This window comes from Metopolophium dirhodum, chromosome 1, assembly GCF_019925205.1.
Source record: "Metopolophium dirhodum isolate CAU chromosome 1, ASM1992520v1, whole genome shotgun sequence".
Taxonomy (NCBI): domain Eukaryota; kingdom Metazoa; phylum Arthropoda; class Insecta; order Hemiptera; family Aphididae; genus Metopolophium; species Metopolophium dirhodum.
Genome location: NC_083560.1, coordinates 53,149,804 through 53,174,720, shown reverse-complemented (window position 1 = coordinate 53,174,720; position 24,917 = coordinate 53,149,804). Strand labels below are relative to the sequence as shown.

The 24,917-nt window shown below is 28.0% G+C and overlaps 1 protein-coding gene and 2 pseudogenes across 1 annotated transcript; 2 read left to right on the top strand and 1 right to left on the bottom strand.

Annotated features, from left to right (window-relative positions):
* Window positions 1–313: 313 nt before the first annotated feature.
* LOC132937558 (uncharacterized) lies at window positions 314–4,403 on the bottom strand. Its single transcript, XM_061004380.1, has 4 exons — window positions 4,244–4,403; window positions 4,027–4,185; window positions 1,304–1,429; window positions 314–391 (listed from the first exon to the last, which is right to left on the bottom strand). Exons 2-4 carry the CDS (start codon window positions 4,156–4,158, stop codon window positions 338–340), a joined length of 312 nt encoding a protein of 103 aa, XP_060860363.1. The 5' UTR covers window positions 4,159–4,185; window positions 4,244–4,403; the 3' UTR covers window positions 314–337.
* Window positions 4,404–10,581: 6,178 nt separating this feature from the next.
* Window positions 10,582–11,601, top strand: LOC132940044 (THAP domain-containing protein 1-like; annotated as a pseudogene).
* LOC132935566 (uncharacterized) lies at window positions 11,345–20,909 on the top strand (annotated as a pseudogene).
* Window positions 20,910–24,917: the final 4,008 nt, after the last annotated feature.

Here is a 24,917-nt window from a genome sequence, read left to right as displayed (position 1 = left end):
AAGCTGTTATATAATATACTTTCATTAAATTAACTAGTATGCTTAACTATTGATTTAAATAAATAAATAAATACTATTTTGTAACAATCTAAATTGTAAGATCTAACTTAGTTGATGTTATAAAATAAATTATGAATTAATTCTAAAATAACTCATGTTTCATTTTAAAATAATAAATAACTAATTTAATAACTATTCTATAGTTTAATGTTTGGTATGCAAAAACTCCAAAGTACTTTAATCATATTATAACTAAATAAACCACAAAGTTTCCAATTAAGTAAAATATATTTTATTGAAGAAACATTTTGATTACAATATTGCCTTTATCTTAAATTTATTTTTCTTCGTTTTCTTTTTTTATTTCTCCTCCCACTATCTGCTTTTGGTACTAAATAAAAAAATAACAACATATATTATAATGAGTCAGTAAAATAGCTAAAAAACACATTAACTGTAACTTATAAGTTATACCAAATTAGATTTGTACAAGTTATATACAGGATGATTCTTTTATCATTAAAAATTCATTATTTCAAGAAGTATAAATGTTTTTGAAAATATTATTTTCCATAGTTTCAAGTTGCTTACAAAACAACGTTTTTATTAAAAATTTATTTTTTAATTTTTTAATTTTTGAATGATAACATAGTTTTTAATTTCATATTCCAAAGCAGAATATATGTATTTAGGGCGAGTAGTTTATGAGTTATAAGTATTTAAAGTTTTGATGAGCGGAGTTAAAAACGTTGGTTAGTAAATGACTTGACACTATGTAAAATAATATTTTAAAAAACATTTATATTTCTTGAAATAATGATTGTTGAATGATAAATGAATCACCCTGTATATGAGATTTAGTGTTTATATTTCAGATAAGTCATTAGTGTTTGCACCAATGGGTGAATAGACCTAAAGATGTTGTGACATAATATAACAAACTGTTAATTTTATTTATTTATTAATTATTATACTCAAAAAAGTTAAAATGGTATTATATATTTTTATGTCAAAGAACAGTCACTCATTGCCTTATCCAAAATATATCAATGCTGATCTAATGAAATATATAAGAAATACCATCTTATTATAATTAACTTTTTTAATTTTTTTAATTTCAATTTAAAGATATAGGTATATGATCTAATTATTTAAGTTTAAAATAATTTGAGAAAGGGTTTCTTAAAATTGTATGGTTACTGAAAATGGCAAAATTAAAAAATACAGGAACATAATGGTACATCTGGAGTAGTGAAAGGGTTAACATTAATATAAACAGACTTATAAAAATTGGTCTACATACCACTGTATCGAGGTAGTCTACAATAAATTGGCAACGTTCGGCACGTTCCACTTGTTTGCGCCAGGTTTTGATCTTTCCTATACATCTTTTACACAAACTTGTAGATTTGTCATCGTCAAATGTTAACTAAATATATAAAATTAATATTATTACATAATGTACAATATTATTTATCAAATTAGTAATTAACCACATTCTAAAAGCCAAAGTAAAAAACATTGACATTTGAGTCAATGGTGTCACATTAGATTTTAGACTAAGTAACCATAAATTAATAGGTTTCAGATTAGAGTCAATTCAAAAACGGCAACGACTATAATGTGGTTTAAAATAATGAATAATACCTACAATCAGAGGCGGCTTGTGCATTGTAATTTTTGAAACGATAATGTGTTACCATGCATTGGATATTATCTGCCATAACTTATCACAATATATCAATGTTAACTACTATAAATAATATATTGTAATTAAATAAATACCCGATAAAAACAGAATAAAATAAATAATTAATAGTAAATAATTTGAATTGAAGAATATTAAAAAAATGTATTGAAGTTAAGTACATTATTTTGGGTATGTAAGTATACAGCAGTTTGTATGTATCCTACCTATACAATTTTTCCCAATCTACATAGGCAACCTAACCTATCTTCCAAGCCACCTCTTCCTACAATAATCATAATTAGGACTCTGGACTTATTGAATTCGCACATTTTTATTGAATAGTCCAATAAATTGCCATGTAAGACAGAAATTTGTTTCAAGTTGTTACAAATTTAATTACATAATGATGTAGATAACCCAGCTATATATAAAAAAAAAACATTGGTTTACCGTATACTACCTATACACATATATTTTATAGTTAGGTAGTTCACAAAATGGTGGTAAACCAGATATTGGTACAAATGTATAATAGAGGACTAGGCATAACATTTAATCAAAACTACTAGATTGGCCTTGAGTCATCTCATGTAAAATCAACATATAATAGTTAATAAACAAATATATAAAAATTAGTAACTTTTGCTATTGATGAATTTGTATTTGAATATTTGTGAGTATACTATTTTTCAAGGCTGGGCATTAACAAGTTAAAAAGTTAAAGTTTAACTAGTTACTTTGGCTTTTTATTAACTTAACTGTTAACTTAATTTATTTTGTTTTTAATTTAATTATATTTCACTATTTCAGACTATTTTGTTTTTATGTCAAAAAATATTTACCGTGAACTGTTAAAAGTTAAAAATTCATACCGTTCAAATTTAACTTATATTGAAATACTGTATAAAGTTTAAACACTGTAACCTATGATTTAGTTTTGAGTCGGGAAAAAATTAAAAGTATGCTAGCGCTGTGTAAACAATTTAACTTATTTTGAACTTAACAAAAAGTTAACAAAAAGTGTTATTAACTTTTAAGCTTAACTGAGTTAACCTACAGTTAAATTAACTTTAAACTTTTTGTTATTAGTGCATATTAACTTAACTTAACTGAGTAAAAAAAAAATCATTAACTTGCCCAGCCTTGCTTTTTTTATATTATAAGACAAGTATTAATTTGGTATATTTGTACCTATTATTAAATATACTTTCATACTCGTAAAATAATGTCTGAGGTTTATGACACTAAATAGCATAACTTCTAGAATATTATGCTTACTAATTTCTTCACCTCACGACAACTAATGAAATTGTATAACTGAAGTTTAAATTAAGATTAAATGAAATAGTATTTATTTAATAATGTTTAATTTCTAATTTCTATTATAATAAAAAAAAAAAATTATGTGCATACCTATTAGAAGAAGTTGAAATTAATTTAATTTAAAGTTTAATTTTTTTGTTGAAATTATTGATATTATTTATCTCAATATAAGTAAGTTTAATACTTACTTTACAATTTTTCCAATTTAAATTTAATATGATTACTCTTTTATTTATTATGATTATTTTAAATTAAATTATAATTCAATATAGATCTTAAGTCATCAAGGTTGGATTACGAAAACGATATATATTTTTCAGTACTTATTTATTATCTAGAATACTAAACCACAGTTATAGTCTACCACTGGTTAACAGTGTTATATTAATTTAAGAAAATTGTTTATCTTTATTCTACAAGACAAAATAATATTAGTAAATTTTCACAACAAAAATTTGAGAAAATTGCTGTGACTTTTCCATATGGGCCATAGTACCTATTTCAGAATTAAAACCCTGTAAAAAAAGTAAGCAGGTAACCTTTGTGTGTTTGTTGTAGGGAATTGGTTTGCCCGGATGGTTAAGTATATACCTACACATTAAATTTTGTTAGGCGTACCTATTAACAGTAACACTTTGCCAAGACGGATCGCATGGGGCCGTCCAATTTTTCTGTCTTGACGGAGTTATCGACTTTACGGGGTTCACACTAATTATGTGGTTGGGACTAAATAAATTGTCTGTGTTACTAGGATTACATTCTTACCGAAGTTTTATTGAATATTGTTTTGTCTTGAACATAACAAACCCATCTTAAAATAATATAACGCAGTGTTAACCTGTGATAGTCACAATGAAGCAATTGAGTTTCACCATGTATCGTATAGATTGTTGAGATAACCATAAGTACAACGGAACCTATTTTTCTTATAATAAAAGTATGTGAAGAGATCAAGGTGTACCATGGAAGGTATAAACAAAACATACCAACAATTAAATGTTAAATGTACTTACTTGGACCTTGAAGTATGAATTGATATCGCTCATCCACATAGAAGTTTTCGCTCCAAGCTTTAAAATATCAATGAGGGGCACCTCACGAAGACAGATGCGGCAGATTTCATGAACATTCATATGCATCTCCATGATCTTCAATGATATTAAAATCAGTACCTATTAGAAATAAAACCAATGAATCAATAGTTTAAAGAAAATACCAATAACACTATACCGAAACAACTAAAGTATCTTAGAGGAAATTAACCACCAAAAAATGTTCAGGTTATGGTAAAATACTAGTAAGCAGACGAATGACAACCAGACGAACAGCGAGTGAAGTAGTGAATTACGAACAGCGGCGCGCCATTTTGATGATGTGCATCATGACTTAACATAAATTCATATTCTTATGAACGACCAATAATAATCGGTAATTTTGTTTATCCCATGGCTGTAGGGCGAGACGCCGACTCGTACGCTATGATAACGTAACGGCTAAAACCGCGGTCAATTGATAAGGTCGCGTCTTTGAAAGTGGTTTGAAAATGAAACTACAGCTGATAGCCATCACCATGGGGTGCGCGGCAGGCTGTATGCTCTACGAACGCCGATAATATAATATAGACGCGATAACCATAAAAATATTATACTCTTATGAATTATGACGCGAGGATTGCGAGGGAAAAAAAATATCAAATATCATACAATGCAATATGTATTTGAATATACTTTTTCAAATACAACCATTAATAATATATCACAAAAACTGTGGGCGTTTGGGTGACACTGCTGAACGAATTCTTGCACGTAGTCTGTGGGTACTTGTTTACGTCCTGTGGATTGTGATCCGAAGTTTAAACCATCGAAAAATGCACGGAAACTACCTGTATTCACCTACACCAACCTGCGGTATATGTTTGTTCACCAGAGTTACGGAAACCTTTAGTTACTGCCAGTGTCGGCCTGGGATCTAAAAGGCCCAGGAGGCAAATTATTCAAAGTGCCTCTCAAAAAAATAATTTTAAAACGTCTTATAGATATTTATCACATAAAATGGATCGATAAATATATATAATATATAGTAATATAATATCGATCAAACATCGATAATTAGATATATTATTATTACCACGGAATGAGCTATTATGATTTTAGTATCATTAAAATAATAAAATGTATATTATATTATTATTATGAAATTATTTAATGGATCCAAACGCATACGACTGGGCTATACAGTATGTCCCAAAAGTCCCGTATCACCCTTAATATCTCCATGTAAAATCACTATATTTAAACGCGGTTTTTTTTACACTACTAAGTATGAAAATTCTGATTGAATGGCATAAAATTCATTTATTTTTTTCTTTAAATTCAAAAATTTTCAAAAAAATTTTTTACGCATTTAAGAATTTAAAATTTTTAAGATAGCCATTTTGTTGAGCATATTTTTTAAAACAGTTCAAAAAAAAAAAAATACTAAAATTAAATAAAAATTAACCAAGTTAGAGCAAGTTATGTTTTTGAATAATTGTAGTAAAAAAACATAACTTGCTCTAACTTGGTTAATTTTTATTTAATTATTTAATTTTGAGGGGTTATTTTATTTATTTTTATGGACAAACCAGCGTAATTGCACTTAGCTTTGTGAAATAATTTAGGTACATATTATATAACTTGCAACCAAACGCAGCCATTAATAAACAAAAAAAAGTTTCAATTTCCCCCGTGAATCTTAAGATCCCTGTTTTACGACCTCTTAAAAAAGCGATTATTAGAAACTTCTTTCTTATGCGTATCTAGATCATTAGAGGGAACCACTAAGTATTACAAATAATATAAAATTATAATTGTAAATATTTATGATGTTACACATGTCCGAACTGCTGGTAAGTGTTAATTATTACTATATTATCAATTATTACTACGTAGTACAGCATGCAAATGAAATTAACGTTTATAGCCGTATAGGCACCGTGGCAAGGCAATGGAGAGATAACTAATAAATAGAATTTGTATGTGTATTGGTTTATGTTATCGGTGTGCATTTTATAGTTTAAAATTATTTTAATAAAATATAATTGGAGACTGGAGTATTCGTATACGCGCGATGATTATTTTTTATCGATAAACTTCTCGGAACAATTATTATTATTATTAACCTTCGGACAAAAAGGATAAATTGCAGGTAGCTGGAAACCCGTGTATGAGTATTTGGATTTTATATGTGTAGATGAACTATTTATCTCATTATACAGAATATATTATAATTATTTGTAATGATTAATTAATAAATCATTGATAACGTCATTATCTAGTCACATTACACAAATTATTTTTGTGAGTTAGGTAAGATAAGATTACATAATTTATATTTTACAGCTGCTGGTGATCTTTTCGTGTGTTATCTGTACGAATATATACATACTTAGTGGGGGTACTATCAGGGACTTGAACAGTACCGAAATTGACATGTTTTGGACCAAAACCTTTTGAAAATCTTGGGACCGAAACTGGACCGGGACCATTAAATTTTTTTTTTTAGGAACCGATTCTGAAACTGAAATAGTTTATCTATAGTAGTAGGTATAATGTAATTATAAAATTAGTTATTACTATTTATTAGTAATAACATATAATTATAAAATCATAGAGCTACAAAAGCTTATCAATACTAAGAAATAAGAATATTATTATGTGTACAACAGAATTGTCAAGAAAAACGAATTCGAAAATCCAAATTCTAATTTCCATGTAATCCATAACAAGCCCGGTACCTACCTGAGTTCAATTATTATTTAATCGCAAATCGCAATTATTCGCAATAACTAATGTAGAATTTCTAAAAATAATAACAATTTGTACGTCATGTATAAGTGTCTTAGAGTAAGTTGTCTAATAATTGTTCCCTAACTAATATGCTTGCATGGCTGCAGTTATAATATTAAATACCTAAAGTGGGTATCGTCTATAAGTTTAAAATTTAAATATTATTAACTAATAAAATAGGTAGGTATAGTGTATACCTAGTTATGTTTTAAATATATTATAATTTAGGTTTTGCTTGTCATATACAATATATACGTATTATATGCCAGTAATGTTTTTTAAAATCTTACAATATTTAGAATTCAATGGTATGGTAAAACTTCCATAAACGGTCAGTAAATTATTGAATATAATAGTATATCTTTTATAGTTTTAGTTAGTCTTAATGATATTATAGAGTGCGTCCACTTAATCATATCGTACCTTTTTAATAGCCCAACTGGGTCCGCGATAATATTGCTAGTGATTTTGGTTTATTATCTCACGTGAGTCCGTGATAATATTCCTAACAATATGTCTACTATAATGATTCATTGATATATATAATATTACACTGTGTTAGTTTGTGTTAGTTTTTATTAATTTGTGTTATTACATTACGACGTACTACCTATGTGTTAGCGACTTAAAGATAGGGGCTAACCGAAGGAACACTCGGTGATGTCCGAGAACGATTTTTGGTTTTCACTATGGCCAATGTCACCACTAACGCCGACTATTGCATTGGGTAGGCCATAGTATGTGCCATCGCCTGATATTTGGTGGGTAGGCAATTCTACGCTCGACGACGACAAAGATGAGGACGGGAGAGACCTACCGAAGGAATGATGATGGTGCAAGCTAGTTATGGGGAGGAGGTCTCTGTGGTCGATTCGGTTTGGTGCAATGACCACAGAGTATACCTACCTAAAATAATTGTAGTCCCAACTAGTGAAGTAAGATACCTGTAAAATTTAGGGCCAAACTAGTGTGGGACCTAAAATATTCCTGGACCGAACTAGTGTAGTACTTGGCACCCAACTCGGATGCACTGAGAAAAATGTAACCTCCTACAGGATTAAGATCAGAGTATTTACCATGGCCGCCTAGTGTCGTCTTATTCTAAGAGTATAGTAGGTACCAGGTACATACATTATAAATATTTTAATGCCAAATAATAATATTATACTATATACGATATATTTTAAATATTATAAATAATTAATTATGATAAACGTTTGTACCGACAAGAGTCGGTGGAAATGATGGCTGTGTGAGGGGGTGTAACTGGTTTAGGGGATCATGCAATGACCCTTACTCATTGAAGCGCTTCTTATGCAGACAGCACACTCACATTTATGATTTATGACATACTGACTACTGTAATATAATAAGATAAATAACTAATAAGCTTTTCGGTGGTATCTACATATTATAATGAATAATTTTGGTACATTGAATACAATGTTAAAAATTCTAAAAAATATCCATCAAACTAGGAAGTGACTCACCGTAATATCTAAATCGTGATTTTAAAATATAATACTTCTCCAACAATCGCTGGTTGTACATCATTATTTTTATATTCATCAATTCATTCTCAATTATTGTAATAACTATTATGGTTATCTAAGTATATTGTACTTAGACTTTGTAGTATAATTTATGAACTATTTATCTCATTATATAGAATATATTAGATTTATCTGAATTAGTTAATTAATAATTCATTGATTACATCATTATCGAGTCACATTTCATAAATTATTTTTGTAAGCTATAGTTCATTATATTTTATTTTACGGCTTCTGGAGATCTTTTTGTGTCTTATCTATACGATTATATACATACAATAACGTTAATTACACATTTCATTCAAACGATATACAACATGCAGTTCAAACTTCTTTACAATTTGATAGTTGAATTACACATAGTTTTTAAAAATTCGTTTAAAAAGTAAGAGAAAACTAAAACTACGTGAACGAAATAGAAAAATAGTTGAATTTGTCTTATAAACTTTATATACACATAACATTTTCATCAAATGCTTTCATTAGTCAGGCCCAGCTCAAGGGGTAGGTGACATAGGCCCATGCCTAGGGCGGAACTTAAGCAGCACTTTGTAAGAGCGTTTTCAAAATACTGATAAATGATAATATTGTATTGTTAGGGGCGGCAAAATTTGATTTTGCCTAGTTCACTATTTTCGCTTGAGCCGGCCCTGACATTAGTATTTCCTATACATGATACAATTTTTAATATATAACTATATACGTATAGAAATAGCACGAGACATTTTTGACTTTTTTTAGTTTTGTTTCAATTATTGTCGATCAAAATTTTTTTGCTCTGTCAAAAAGTTTGGTAATTTAATACAAAGGGTTCTCTAAAAAGTTCATTTCATAACAAAATAACCTAAAAAATATATAGACACGGTTTTTTTTTATAGATATTTTAAGTTCCGAATAAAATAATAGATATTTAAATGAAGAATAACAATTTTAGTTAATTTATTGTTAATTAATATTTAAAAATATTATTCATACTGTAACCAGAATATCTAAAATATAGGCTATATAATTTTAAATAGTTTAAATTTATCTTTATAGTTAAAAATATTTGGAAATGCGTACAATTCAGGATTCATAGCCGAACAGTATCCTACGGTAGATCACCCTTAATCTACAAAATAAACTATGGAATGTGTCATAGATAAGTTAGGTGTTCGGCCTATATGTTGTTATGATGTTCATATACAAATCTTTAAGCTATCCCAAATGTATTCTTTCGCATTATTGCATACAAATATGATATCTTTCGTCAACCTCATTCACATAATATATACTGGTATTTATCCAATTAAATATGACCATTGACCAGTCTAGCTGAAAGGAAAAAAATTATTGATTTGAAGTTACTATAATGTAAAACAGTTAATGGTTACCTACATAAGATGAGATTTCGTAAAATGTTGAATGGTGGTGTAAAACGATGGTGCCCTGTAAACAAAACGTGTACATCTTACGTGAAAAAAATATATGAGTGGGAACACAATTATTGATTGTAATTTAAACATTAATCATGAAATAGAAGATGAAAGAAAAATGATGGGACAAGTAAGAAGAAACTCTGTAAAACGAAAAGCCCAAGAAGAACTTTATCAACATCCATAATTCAAATTAATTAATTTGAAAAAAACAAATTTATTAACGACGACTGATATAATTTGTATTCGGAAAGGGATTTATGCTGCTCTCCGTTCAATAATAGGTACGCAAAAAACCAATTAATATTTAAGACGTACACAGCTCATTCAATTCATTAAAAATAAAAATATTTGATAGGTACCTAATGAAACATTTCTTCTAGTGAATGACAATAATAAATATATAACTACTTTATGTGTCATAAAAACCATATATGTAGACGGTACATTTTATTAGCGCCCAAATTTATTTTTACAACTTTTTACATGAGTTAAATAATGTTTATTACATAGGTAGTAGGTACAATAAGTATTTTTTTTACTGAATAATAAACAAACAGAATCGTAATCCTGTGTTTTTTGGCGTTAAAAACGAATGTTCAAAATTAAATTTATGTCTTAACCCCAAAGATATAAAATACTAGATAGCTAACTTCTCTACATCAGGATAATCGATGTTGAAGTCAACCACTATATGCGTGTGGGTCAATGTTTACAAAATTGTCTTATCTATACGGTATGATAACATGATACTTTTCGCACAGAATAAAGTTTTTTTATTTGTAATTGTTTGAAGCTTTGTTGATTGTTCGTTTTCTTCTGTAATTTCTTCAATACCTACCTAATTCAAATAAAGTTAAATACCTATTCAATAATGCCAGCTACCTGTTCTGCACATGGCTGCACAAATCGTGCTCGAGCGGGATCTGGTTTACAATTTTTCAGGTAAGTATTTGTATAAAATTTGTTACTTTGTTCTTTAGTTTAAGTCGCCTGTTATAATTGTATGTATTATTATTTTCTATAGATTTCCAATGAATGATCTACACAGATTTGAATTGTGGGTTAAGGCAGTTGGCCGTAAAGGTTTTATACCAAATAAAAGACTACAGATTTTTATGAAAATCCTGGTGGAAGCTACAAACTGACTCTAAAAAGTGATGTTGTTTCATCAATTTTTCAATCGTCTATTCATATAACATTAATTCCTACAAAACTATTTTGTGATGTACCACCGCTAAAAAAAAAAAAAACAGATAATCCTGCTACAAAATTAAGTAGTATAAGTGATGAAACATGTGAGTAATTTAGTACCCATATACTAACTAAAATTTAAGCATTTGTACTTTTTACTATAGTTCCTAGCTGTTGATATAAATTAATTATAATGTTAATAATATTCTTATTAACTTAAAGGTCTAACAAGTGAAGATTTAGTTCTTGGAGAAATTGTCAATGATGCTTTTGAACAAACTGAAGTGTTATTAAGGACACCATATAAATATAAATGTAAAGATAGAATAGTATACACAGCATCTTCACAATAATATATTGCTAAGTCAACTCCTACCAAGTTAAATAAGAAAATTAATTTATTGCAGCAAAAAGTCAGGAGACAAAATAAAGTTATTAATAACTTAAAAGACTTATTAAAACATTTAACAAATCAAGGTATGCTAAATTCAGAATATGAAGTTATTTTATTATATAAGTTTGATGGAATGTCAACAACCCTATTTAAGAACCAGCTTAAAAACTTAGAATCAAAGGTCGGCGCTATAGCACTAACGTAAAAGAATTTCGCTTACCCTTCATTATTATTCACCTAAGGCATATGCATTTTGCCAGTTAGTTGGTAACCCACTGCTTAATTTACACTGCTTAAAGCTTATTATAGTAAAATATTACATATTATTAGTTCATAATTATTTTGGTATTTTCTAGATCCATCCTAAGGTTGCATCATATATCAGCTATAAGAAATTGAACCAGCTCAATCAATGGAAACCCTGGATTTTTAAGTGAAGTTTTGTCATGCCTTAAAATTTTAACAACAAATGATAAAGATTGCAATTTAGTGTTTGATGCAATGGCCATAAAGAAACAAATTGTATGGGACAAACAACTTAATAAATTTGTTGGTTTCTCTGATTATGGTAATGAATTAGATTTAGAGGGAAATAATACGCTAGCAACTAAGGTCCTAGTTTTCATGTTAGTCAGCTTGAATGGGAAATGGAAATGTCCTGTAGGTTATTTTTTTTTCAAAATAAAATAAATAGTTCTACTCAAGCAGAGCTTATAAAAACAGCTTTAACAGTCACACATGATGCAGGTCTTAGAGTTAGGGGCATAACATGTGATGGGGCATTTGTTAATTTTTCAACAATGTAAATGTTAGGCTGCGAGTTTGAAAATATAGATGCTTATGATAATATTAAATGTTGAATAGAACATCCTGTTTCTGGGGAAAAGGTTTTTTTTATGCCAGATGCCTGTCACATGCTAAACTAACTAGCCAGAAACACTCCAGGAAATGCTAGAGTATTATTATCTGCCAAAAAAGCTATTAATTGGAATTATTTTGAAAAATTATATGAAGTTCAAACAAACCGTACATTAAAGTTAGCCAATAAATTAATCCAGAATCATATTCTGTGGCATCAGAATAAAATGAAGGTTAAGTTGGCGGCACAAATTTTAAGTAGTTCTACAGCAGACGCATTACTTTATTTAAAAAATATTTGAATGCTAGGGTTTCAAAATGTAGAAGCATCAGTTAATTTTTGTCATACTATTGACCATATTTTTGATTTTTTAAATTCCATAAATCCCTTTGGTAAAGGAGTTAAATCCTCCATTTACTCTTCAAACATTTTAAATTTAGAGTCTGTTATTATACCATTAGTCAATTATCTATTTACATTAAGAGTACAAAATAAAAATAAAACAATCAGTTTTATATACCAAACTGCTAAAAAATCATTTGTAATTGGGTTTGCAGTAGTTGTTAAGTCATTATTTTCAATAGCTAAGTTAGTATTTAATCAAAATCTGCTTATTAAATATATATTAACTTATAAGTTCTTACAGGATCATATTGAAATTTTATTTGCTCGATTCAGAAAAAGATTTGGGGCAAATAATAATCCCAATGTACTACAATTTAAAGTTGCTCTCAAACAAATACTGTTAAAAAATGCAATAAAATGTAAAACAAATGGTAACTGCAACAGTTTTGATGATTATGTTTTTGGAGCACTTCTTGAGTTTAAATGGAATAAAAAGAAAGATAATACCGGTGAGTTAAATTTTGAAACTGTTGATGAAATTGACGAGGAAACTTTGAATATAAGTATCCTACTTAATTGTACTAATTCATCCATACGTGAGGCTAAACAAAATATTCTCTATTATATAACAGGGTATGTAGTTCATAAAATTTAAAAACATATTGATTGTGTTAGTTGCATCCAATCTCTACTTTTAAGTCAAACTTCCATTGATCATAATTATCCTGTACCTCAGTTGAATACTAAATTAACTTCATAAAAAAATCTTGGTTGCTTATTTTCATCTTCCGAGAGTTCATATAAAGTAATTATAGAGGCAGAGAAATACTATTTATATTTAACTAATAACTTGACTCAGATTTATGTACCCAGTTTACAAAAAAAATAATTTTTTATGTCATTAATAAATTTGCGTTAGATTTAAGTATTTTTAATAGTTTAAATTGTGAAAATGTAGGTTTATTAGACAGACCTCATAAATTTTAATCAATACTAATATTTTTAATCATCACATCTTCTAAAAAGATTTTTAAGTGTTAGGTTGCAATAGTATGGTAAACAGTAGTCTAGTGACATTTTAAATACGGTCAGTCAAAGACAGAAATTAACAAAAACAATATTATTTTACAACCAGTAATGTTTTTCTTTTACTTTAGTTTGCAATGCTTTTATTTAAAAAAATATAAAAAATATAAATTTCTATTGCAATTATTTTTAATGACAACATAATATAATATTATCCTTATTCAATATTTCCATCGTTAGATACAAGGTGTATTGATAAGGTGTTGTCACTTTGGACCCTTATACATATCCACTCTTGATTGAAAATATTACCACAGTTCTATAGTCACCAGAGCGCGTTTCCTGTCCTATGAAGGCCTGTGTATTCATATTGTTAAATGCAAAATGTATTAAAACTTAAGAATTAAAATGCTATTTTTTTTTTTAAATTGAAGTTAGTATTTACAAAAACATTGAATCATAATAAGGTTTTTTTTCAATTGAGTTGGCATAGTAAATTGGAGCCTGTAATTATACATTACATTTGCATTTTAATCATTTGCAATATTTTTTACTGAGTAGACATCAATTATAAAATATGATGACATATAATTTAGTCACTTAATCTTTGGATATTTGCATCCTTCTTAGAATCTTTAAATTAAATTAAAACTATTATGATTTTGCTCCTAATTTTAATAATAGTCTGGTAGAGTGGAGTATTATTTTCTAGTGCTCATAAAAAACTCTAAAAACATGTTTAAAATATTTTGCATATTTTATTATATGATTAGGTATTTTATTTATATTATAATATTATTCAATAATAGTTATCTTATAAAATTCAAACTAATTTTGAAAAATGTATAGTTTTTTTTGGTGTTTTCTTATTCTTAGCAACTTGCTCATTTTTTCTTTTGCAAGTGAATATCATTCTTGTTTTGACATAATGCGTTATAATATATTTGGTTAATATTTGACTGTGCATTGAGCAACCAAGGCAACCTTTGTCAAAAATGTTGTTTATATATTTCTTCAATAACTACATTTTATGTTAGAAAAATAAACAGTGAAAAATGTATATGAAGTTTTTAAATTGAAATGCAACATTACAAACATGATCTTTTACTGGGACAGCTAGTTATATATATTTAGATATTCTACAGTATAATCTAGTATAGTGCTTCTCAATTTTTTTTGTCATGAGGCTCCTTAAATTTAATGTAAAACTGTCAAGGCCCTCTTAATCAAAATTATTAATTGTTTTTTCTAAATTAGGTATATACTAAAATTACATGTACTATTTCACACAGATTAATTATTAAAATGTATAGTAAATTAATGTTTTAATATACTTTTAAAAAATATTTATACTAGTATTACAATTTAAGTATTTAAACTTTTTCCATAAACGCTTAAAGTATAAAGAAAATAAAAACTAGGATGACCATATAAATCTATCAACCATTTAGCATATAGATATATTTCTATCCCCAGGATCTCGGTTAATAATATATAATAATATATAGGAAATAGCATTGATTTTGTAATATACTATAAATACTATGAATATATTATAAAATAAATGGTGATAATCTAAACTAACATAACCTAACCTAACTGAGTAATAAATGCTTATGAAAAGGTATTCAAAATATATGTATTTTGGTAACACATAGGTAATATGAATACTAGTATTAACCTCAATATCAACATAATATTATGAATTGTATTTAAAATCAATATATTAATTAATAATTATTAATTATTATTTGTTAATTGTAACACTTTGAAAGCATCATGTTTGATAATTTAGTGAATTAACTCTCACATTTTTCATATATTTTTTTTTAATAGGAAATTTAAAAATGACAACATTTAAAAATATTAATAATTGTATTTGATAAAAAGAAAGTATTTAAATACATGCATACAAATAATTTAGAACATACAAGTCATTATATTGTAATAAAAAATTTTGAATTTTATTCCTTAAATCATAATATATTTTCAATTTGCTATAGCTTTGGTGTACAAAACTGTTCGTTTATCGGCCTCTTTGGGACATACAGCGCTCCCGGTGGTGACGACTATCTGTAGTAAAATGTTCAATTAAGTTTTCAAACAAGTGACGAAACCTTATCAATACACCTTGGTTAGATATTATAAAAGTATTTTGACTGAGATTGGGGTACTTGTCCCGAAATTTCATGGAGGAAAAAAAAAGAGAAAAATATAACCCAATTTAGCCTACCGCCAAATGAGTTCAAATTTTCAATTCAGAATTTAGTATTCCTAAATGCGCCGTCTTGAAATACATAATATTCAATTATGTATTTAATAATTCCCGCGTTTTTACATTTTATTGTTGCGTTTTGTAACGGTTTTTGCGAGACGTTTTTTTCAGTTTCCCACCACCTAGTCAACTCTCACCATCACGATTCACGATGTACAAGCTACGAACTACGAACGATCAACGGGCAACGATGAACGAGTAACGATGAATCGCTCTACAGCCTTTGGACTTAGCACATCTCTCTTGAGATTTTCTCATTTTTGTGAACTTTGCCCTCTTTGCCATTGTTTGCTGTTTACGCATTTTATTGTCGCACGTCGTTCTAAAAGTTTGACCATAGATCATACCACTTAAATATAAAATGTTGACCATAACTTTGTTAGTGTGTTTGGTTGTTACTTGTTCAGTACATTTTGTTTTTGTGTTTGATTGTTTTTGTTTTATTTTTCCTACCTACTTTTAACGATTCATCCATTATCTTTGCAATAACTAATTACTATAAATAAAACTACTCATTTTTTTGTATTTTTTGTGTAGGTACTCATTCTAGTTTTATATTAATAATGATAAACAACGAGGAAATAATTGCTCTCCCAGATCATTTGGTTGACCACGACTACTTCCTGCCAGTTGTATATGAAGATGATCATATAGTGCATGAAGAAGAAGTAGTCGAAGAAGTTGATGAATTGGAAGAAGGAGAGGAAGAAGAAGAAATTGTCGGAGTGTCGGAAACATATACTTTGATTCCTGGAGTTCATAATAGATCAAAGATATATGTTGACAACTTGGGATTCAAGTATTACAAACGACAAGTCCGAGGACACCGCGTGTATGTATAATAGTTTATCCAAAATAACTACCTACCTATTTGAGTAATGATAATATTATGTGTTTATATTTTATAGGTATTTAGTATGTGAACGACAGAAGAAACGGAACCAGTACTGCCCTTCCACTGCAACTGTTAGTACAAATTTGAATGACAATAGAATTCATCTAGTATCACGATCACCAGCCCTGAGTGATTGACCTGAATGTGCCATTTTTGAGAGAAACCATTGGTGAAAGGGGAATTGATCCAGCAGTTACAACCTCATTTATGAGAACTTTGTACAATAATGAAATTATCATGTGAGTCGAATTCAAACTTATCTGTGTATTCTAAATTATTATTTGTTACTTGTTGGTATTAGTTATCCCTATAGGCTATAAATAATGAACAATGCAAAATAATATACTTTAAGTCAATTATTAACTGATTTTTTTGGTTTTATTAGCCATCCAGAAGCAGCTCCCAACTACACATTTTTTCAGGCTCAAGAACGAGTGAAAAATATGAGACGTCGAAGATTTCCGGGACAACCCCTTGACATTTGGCAACTTGCAGTTGCACTGAATGAAGCACGTAATGCCATTTACGCTTCTACAGTTCAAAATCCCCCATCTAGGTAAATATAGTTGTTTGTTCTAATGCTATTATATAATTAGTCATATATGGTAATAATTAGAGCGCGGATTTTTATGCACTAAAAAGTATCAAAATATGCCATATAATATGCAGTAAAAATCATGAAAATATGCAAAAAATATGCAGTAAAAATCATGAAAATATGCAAAAATATGCAGTAAAAATCATGAAATTCATTTTTTTTATTCATTTAAAATTTTATAAATTAAACTTCTTATAACAATTAATTACTTAAATACTAAAATATTAAATACTTATATAAATTTCTCTTTAAATTTTTTTAATTTTATTTACTATTAAAATGAATGATCATATGCATTTCAAGTTTTTCTTCAGTGAAGCTATGACGTTTATCAGTTAACATATTTTTAAATACTGAAAACGAACGTTCGACGTCAACCGAAGTTGTTGGGGCATATTTGAAGCAACTTATTATTTTCGGGTCTTGATAAACATCTTCGAGCTGAACGTTTTCGCCTGATAGTACTGCATTTATTTTTCGTAGAATTTCTAGACCTTTATTTTTATTGGAAAGCTCATTTAATTTTGTAGTATGTGTTGCACCTTTTGGCCCAGGAATAGAATTAATTTTTTCTTTGATTTCGTCAATTATTGAAAAATATAAAAAATATAGAAAATAAATAAACAAAATTTATTTCTATTTGTATAAGTACTAAACTGTTTTTAAGTGTTGATCTACCTGAGACTTCCTCTCACAAAAAATAGATTTTCCACAAGGATTACAAAATACTACTTTTCCGTCTGTAGTGAAAACTTCGGTGTCTTGGTTTGCTGAAGAAATCCATCCTCGAATTTTGTTGCAAATTGAACTACTTATTTTCGGCATGTTAACAATTTACGGACAACGACAAACGATGAAACTGAATTTACTGAGTCGGTGGTATGTCGATAGTTGACTGATACAGCAAGAGGTATTAAGATTATAGGTAGACACAAAAGTACATAGTACAAAGTACATAGATTATTTTCTAATCGTCGATGTAACAGAGTGGTATGTCGATAACGACGATAACCGACTGACAGAGCAAGAGCGATTAAATTTACGTCGTGCCCATAAAATGTATTTTAATTTTTCTACTTGACAAAATATTATTTTATACATTTTTTTAAATTTTTGCTTCAATATGCAATAAATTTGCAATACATTTTGAATTTTGCCTAAATATGCAAAATTATGCAAAAACATTGAAATATGCAGAAATATGCAAAAAAAAATGTCACCATTTGCTTCAAATTATGATGATTCGTAGAGAATACTGACAAAAATCCAAAAATATTAAAAGGAAACAAATATGCAATTGCATAGAAATCCGCGCTCTAGTAATAATATAACTTTTAAGTAAATCTTATATTAATGTATTCAATTTTAAATAATAAGTATCGATAAAAATGTACATATTACTTACATATAGTAATTTATCTACGTTGGGTAGTTTTTTATGAATCTATTAGAATATTTTATGGACACATTTATTTGTGTTTTTATTTTTCTTGTATGAATTGTATTTAATCTCTATTTATTATCAAATTCTAAAATATTGCTATAAAACATAAAAGGATATTGTCCGTTTATAAAATAATTGAATATAAATAATAATTTATTATAAATTATATATACATTATATATACATATATACATTTGACATAATTCTCACATCAGTATATTAGTTAAGTAACTTAAGTATAATTTGTTTGATTTACACATGATTTCTCATAGTAGGTAAATGTTACTTTACTGTGAAATGAGAATTATTTACTATTTTAATATTAATATCAATATGAAATATAGTAACCAAATTTTTTGTTATGTTAATTTTAACATTGAAATAGGAAAATTGTTTTTTTAGTTATTACAAATTGAATAATGTATTGAGTAATTGTATTGAATTATTTTTAGGTAAAATGTTCCAAATTATTAAACATTTTATTTTAAAAATTATTATTAGGTTCTTTCAACAAGCATTAGTCGTCGATGGAAGGAGAGTTGGTGTGATCTTCGCGAACATGGATGCAATTGACAAATACAGAGAAGAATTAGCTACGGTGACATTGGTTGGGATTGATAGGACGTTCAAGACTGCCTCGTGTTCCAGCAGATTTAAAATGTTTCCTTACTATCCAGGTTGTTTTCAAAAGTGTTGTAAGTGTTGAATAATTGATATTATTTATGTATAGTCTAAATTCTTTTATCTTAATATATTTCTCACTAATTTTTTTATTTTTTTCTAGTCCTTTCCAATGGTCTATGCTCTTCTGGGGAGTATGACTGAAGAAGTTTATGTGGCTTTGTTTAATATTGTACGAAATATTTTACCTTTAAATTATCAACGTGTTTGTTTTATTACAGATTATGAAAAAGCTCTGATGTCAGCCGTTCAACAATCATTTCCAGAAAGCCAATTAAGATGCTGTTGGTTCCATTTTACCCAGGTATAAGCACTAAGTGATAATTATATAACAAAAACAAAAATAAAAAAAAATATAATTTTTTTTTCTAGTCAATTTTACGGTATTGTCACCGAAAGATGAACAGTGTTTTGGATTTGATCCGTACAAACCTGGTAGCAGCTCGCGTTCTCAGAATGGTAAATCTAAGTTTGATATCTGTATTCAATTGTATTTCTGTTTAATAATCCATTGTATTTTTAGGTTTTGGCATTACCTCACCTACCCGCTACCAGGAACGGCCCACGCTGTTCATTTTCCATGGCCGATGGGTTCAGTGCTATCCTGGACTACACTAGACAATTTCCTGAAGTTGAACGAGGCATGAGAAACTTTTTAATTGGGTATGTGGAGTATTATTGGTTGTTACAGGTCGGTCCAGGTCTAATCAGTGGTTTTGGAGAAGAATACAGAACCAACAACTACTTGGAGTCTTTCCATGCTACACTTTTAACTCAAATGCACAGACACCCTAATATATAGAATTTTATTCGTGAGTTTTTGCAGTACATGGTGTGTTGTGTTTTAAATGTTGCATCCTTGTGTTATATGTTTGTTGTTATAAGTAAGTATCATATAATATGTATTATCTACTGATCAATAACTTTGCTTACAGAAAAACTGACTGTCCTTGAAAACCAGTATTTCGTTGAATTTGACCAAGCCAGAAGAAACCTCAGGGTGATTATTATTTTTTTTTTACATACATACATTTTTTTGGGCTAGTTACGGATATTTTATTTTTCTAAAGCTTTGGTTATCTTAATAGAAACGAATAAAATGTTTTTACTTATTAATAGGTACATATTTATGATTCATAAATCGTCTTTCAAATGGAAAATATTGAGTAGCCTTTTATGTCACACAATCACTATTTTATGTTATATCATAAGATTTTTTTTTAAACTTAATGACATTTCAGATTAGAGATGGAGCATCAAGAAGGGAACAAGAGAACACTACCACTGTCTTAGCAGGCCATGTGCAACAACTCAGAGAGGAGGACCTCACAGGATTTTTGAGAAGAGCTGGTCACCACAAATATGGATACGTACAAGGCATAATCGGACCATATCCACGGGTAAAAATATTTTTAATTTTATTTAAATTTTGTAAATTAATTAATATGATTGTTTTGTTTTTTAATAAGATCAGTAAATTGTCCTTGTTATGTTTGTCGTGCGGTACCATATGGAGCAATATTGTTAATATACCTTAAATCGTTAATACAATTTAAAATATATTTTAATAAACTTAAAATAGCATATCACTTGTTTTAAATTTGTTTTATCCATTATCCCTAATGAATTGTCCTGCAGTAGTTTTAAATATTTTGTTATTTTAAATAAATAAATTATAAAATGCAATGAATACCATGTTATTTGTAAGTTTATTTTACTCAGTTACCTATTTTATATAACTTGTAAAGTATTGTATAATTTAAAAGAAAAATCAGCATTTAATGTGATTCATTCGAAGGAATGTATTTAAAAAAAGCAGTACTTTCAATCCATTGTTGTTCATGCACCTTAAGCATTGCATAGGCTATTTTTATAGTCTAATATACAGTGCAGGTGTTTCAGTGTTATTATACATCTGATTGTGTGATACTTATAATAAATTATTATTGTACTTTAAAAATATTTTAGTATAAAGTGATCAGAAAATCAAAACTAAAGTTGAAAGTAAAATAGTTAAGTAGAGTACTAGAGACCAGAAAACAAACTAAATTCTTAGATAGGTATAAAAAAAATTACACATGAGCTTATAACATTATTGAATTATTGTTTCATCAGACATAATATAGTTAGTACATTAGTAAAGCATATTTGAATTAGAAAATGGTTATTGAAGTAAGTAAGAAAATGTATCAGAACTTTAAACCACAGAAATTACGATTAGGTACTATATAACTATTAGATATTTTACGTATCACTAGTAAAGGCTGATAAAAAAGATTTTGCACTATACTGATTAATTATTTAGGTACGTTATTATTTATTTTAATTATATTTTTAAAATTGAATCACTCATAAGAGCCTAATTCAATTTCCTAAAAAGAAGAACTGACTCCTTTATGTCCTTTTATAATTAGTTTACGGAATAAAATTAATTGTTTTTTCTAGTTAGTATAGTATAATTTATAAGCTGTTTTAATCATGTATTGGACTAAAATAGTCACTAAACTCCGTATATCATTATTCCTAAACATTCAGTTTTAAAATGGTTTTGCATAGACAAATTTACAATTCCCAACATATGTAATAATTTTTGATCCTAAAATTCGAATTTTAATTTTGGTTTTGAAAAATCGAACAAAAACCTAAATCTTACAATTTTGGGCCCGGCGAGCTGTTTTTATAGTCTGATGTTATAGAGGACTTTGCGCCGTATCGATGGATACCAAGCTCGAGATAATTCGAATTTTGGTTCGGAAATTATAATATTTTCGTGTGTTTTTTGTACTTAAAAATTACGTAGTTCAGTGTATTTTGGATTTGGAGTTTTCATTTGATCACTACGAAAGTCGAGATTCTGGTTTTCTGGCGCACGAGAATTTAAAATGGCTCTATAGTCGAAGTACGTACGACCATTGTTTCGCCCTTAATCGGAGTAGCAAAAAGTTGAAAAACGCGTTAAGTGATTATTCGTATAACCAGACGTTTCCTCATGGTAAACGTCTGTATAGCGTTTTAAGTTACAATTATTTTGAACTTTTTTTTCGCATTTATCTTAGTAAGCTTATAGCTTATTATTAATTAATGTAAATGGATAGGTATATATGAATAAAAAATATTCACTCTAATATATATATATATATATTTTAGCTAACAACACAAAATTGGATGTATATTTTGAAGTACTAGCTCATTCAATATGGATTTTATCATCTTGAAATCTTCAAAGTTCAATGCAGTGACACGTATTTTAAAAAACCCACGTATCGTATTTAAGTTTGAAAAATTAGCAAAACAAAATTTCCCGCCCATTTTTTTTTTGAAAAAATGAAATTTTGATCACAACATATACCCCCTTAACAATTGAGTTAATTAACTTTTAAAAACTGGAAACTGGTCTATTGATGCTTCTGCTTCGATCCTCTAAGGTTTCATAAAGATAGGACTTTTATTGAACGATTTAGGTTTTCAGATAGGTTTTTCAAATTCGTATTATATTGAAAACCTAAAACATTCATAATAAGTCCTATCGTTATGAAACGAGGATCGAAGCAGAAGCGTCCCTAGACCAGTTCCCAGTTTTTAAAAGTTTATTAACTCATTACTCAATTGTTAAGGGGGTAAATGTTGTGATCAAAATTTAAATTTTTCAAAAAAATAATTAGCGGGAAATTTTGTTTTGCCAATTTGCCAATCTTTAGATCGATACGCGACTTTTTCGAGAACAGGAATTTGATCTAAAGGTGTCACTGCATTGAACCTTGAAGATTTCAAGACGATACAATCCATATTGAATGAGCTAGTACTTCAAAATGTACATCCAATTTTGTGTTGTTAGCTAAAATATATATATATTAGAGTGAATTGGCCTATTATTTAATAGGTTTTAATATTTTATTCATATATATCTTCGATTTACATTAATTAATAATGAGCTATAAGCTTACTAAGATAAATGCGAAAAAAAAGTTCAAAATAATTATTACTTAAAACGTTATACAGATGTTTACCATAAGGAAACGTTTGGTTATACAAATTATCACTTAACGCGTTTTTCAACTTTTTGCTACTCCGATTAAGGACTCCCGACTCTGGGAGTACGTTTTAGAAGGGCCTAAACCGAAAAGTTTGGCAACTTAAAAGTATAATATTATGTTATGAGAACGTCATATACAACTTATAATTAATGATTTATTGAACTTTAAAAACTATTAAATTGTTTTATGTTTGTTCGCATTTGGTAAATACGCCAGCAACATACAACATTCTATGTCAGTAGTTTTCCCCTATAGAAGTTATCTATTATAAATCTATTTAAGAGTATAGACTTAAACATGAACAATTGTTTATATAATTGATGAACTTTAAATTTCAATCATCAAAGTTTATGATATAGGCATACGTCTCGAAAATAATTATAATTAAATGTATTTTGTTATAATACTATAATATGACATTTCTTGAAATTGTCTAACGCTGTTCAATAGGTATAAACGTATAGTAAATAGTAAATGCAGATGTATATTATAATATTAGGTATCTACTCTATTCAGAACTTTAGTGGTCGTCTGTTTGTGGATGAGATTAATCCCACATAGGAGAACGATAAATGGGGAAATCTAAAGTTTATCGATAGAGAATTTTATAGAGATTCCATTTAAATGGTTAGTAGTTAAAGAGATAGCTTTCAAAAACCATAAAAAAACCAATAAAAACCATACAAAATTTGCTTTATCAAATAATCATAGATTGTAAATTACGATAACGAATTATTAATTAGTGTAATCATGGTTTTGGTTTTAGACGGTTTCCACTTAATTAAGGTTATGTTCAATTCATATGTAAATAATAACTATACTTTTATATTTTTATATTTTTAAATTTTTTATTCAATTTAATATTTATTTATCATTAATTTTTTTTACTTCTTAAGTAGGTTTTGTGTAATTAAACAAAATGTTCACTGCATTATACAAATTACAAATTTAAACAGTTCACCTTAAACGTGATTTTTGTAAGTCGTACATAGTTTTTGGCTACTAACCTGCTTGCGTATTAGCTATGTACATTTTATGTTATACAACAGTGTATTATTTCTAGGTAAAATGTATCTCCAAAGAATTAAAACCATTTCAAAAACCAAGTAAAACTTAATATGCTATTTACAAGCTACAACAATCACATTCAAACCCTCATAACTCAAATCATGTAAGTTCTGTATAGTATTTAAATTCCTATAATGTATCACTTATTGGTTGTGATACATCTGAAACAACTTAACATTAAAACGATAATTATTTATCTAACAAAGTTGCAGTCAGATGTGTATCTAACATCTGAGATTTTGTAATTGTTTAGAGCCAATATCATAGTTGATGCTTAAAAAAAAATATTGCTTAAG

Bases quoted from the DNA above. Each gene is read 5' to 3' on its own strand.
- LOC132937558 (XM_061004380.1), bottom strand. From the start codon at position 4,158: ATGGAGATGCATATGAATGTTCATGAAATCTGCCGCATCTGTCTTCGT. The intron at 1,430-4,026 runs GTAAGTACATTT...TTATATATTTAG, and splicing joins ATTCATACTTCAAGGTCCAA to TTAACATTTGACGATGACAA. The intron at 392-1,303 runs GTATGTAGACCA...TTTTTTATTTAG, and splicing joins TAGACTACCTCGATACAGTG to TACCAAAAGCAGATAGTGGG.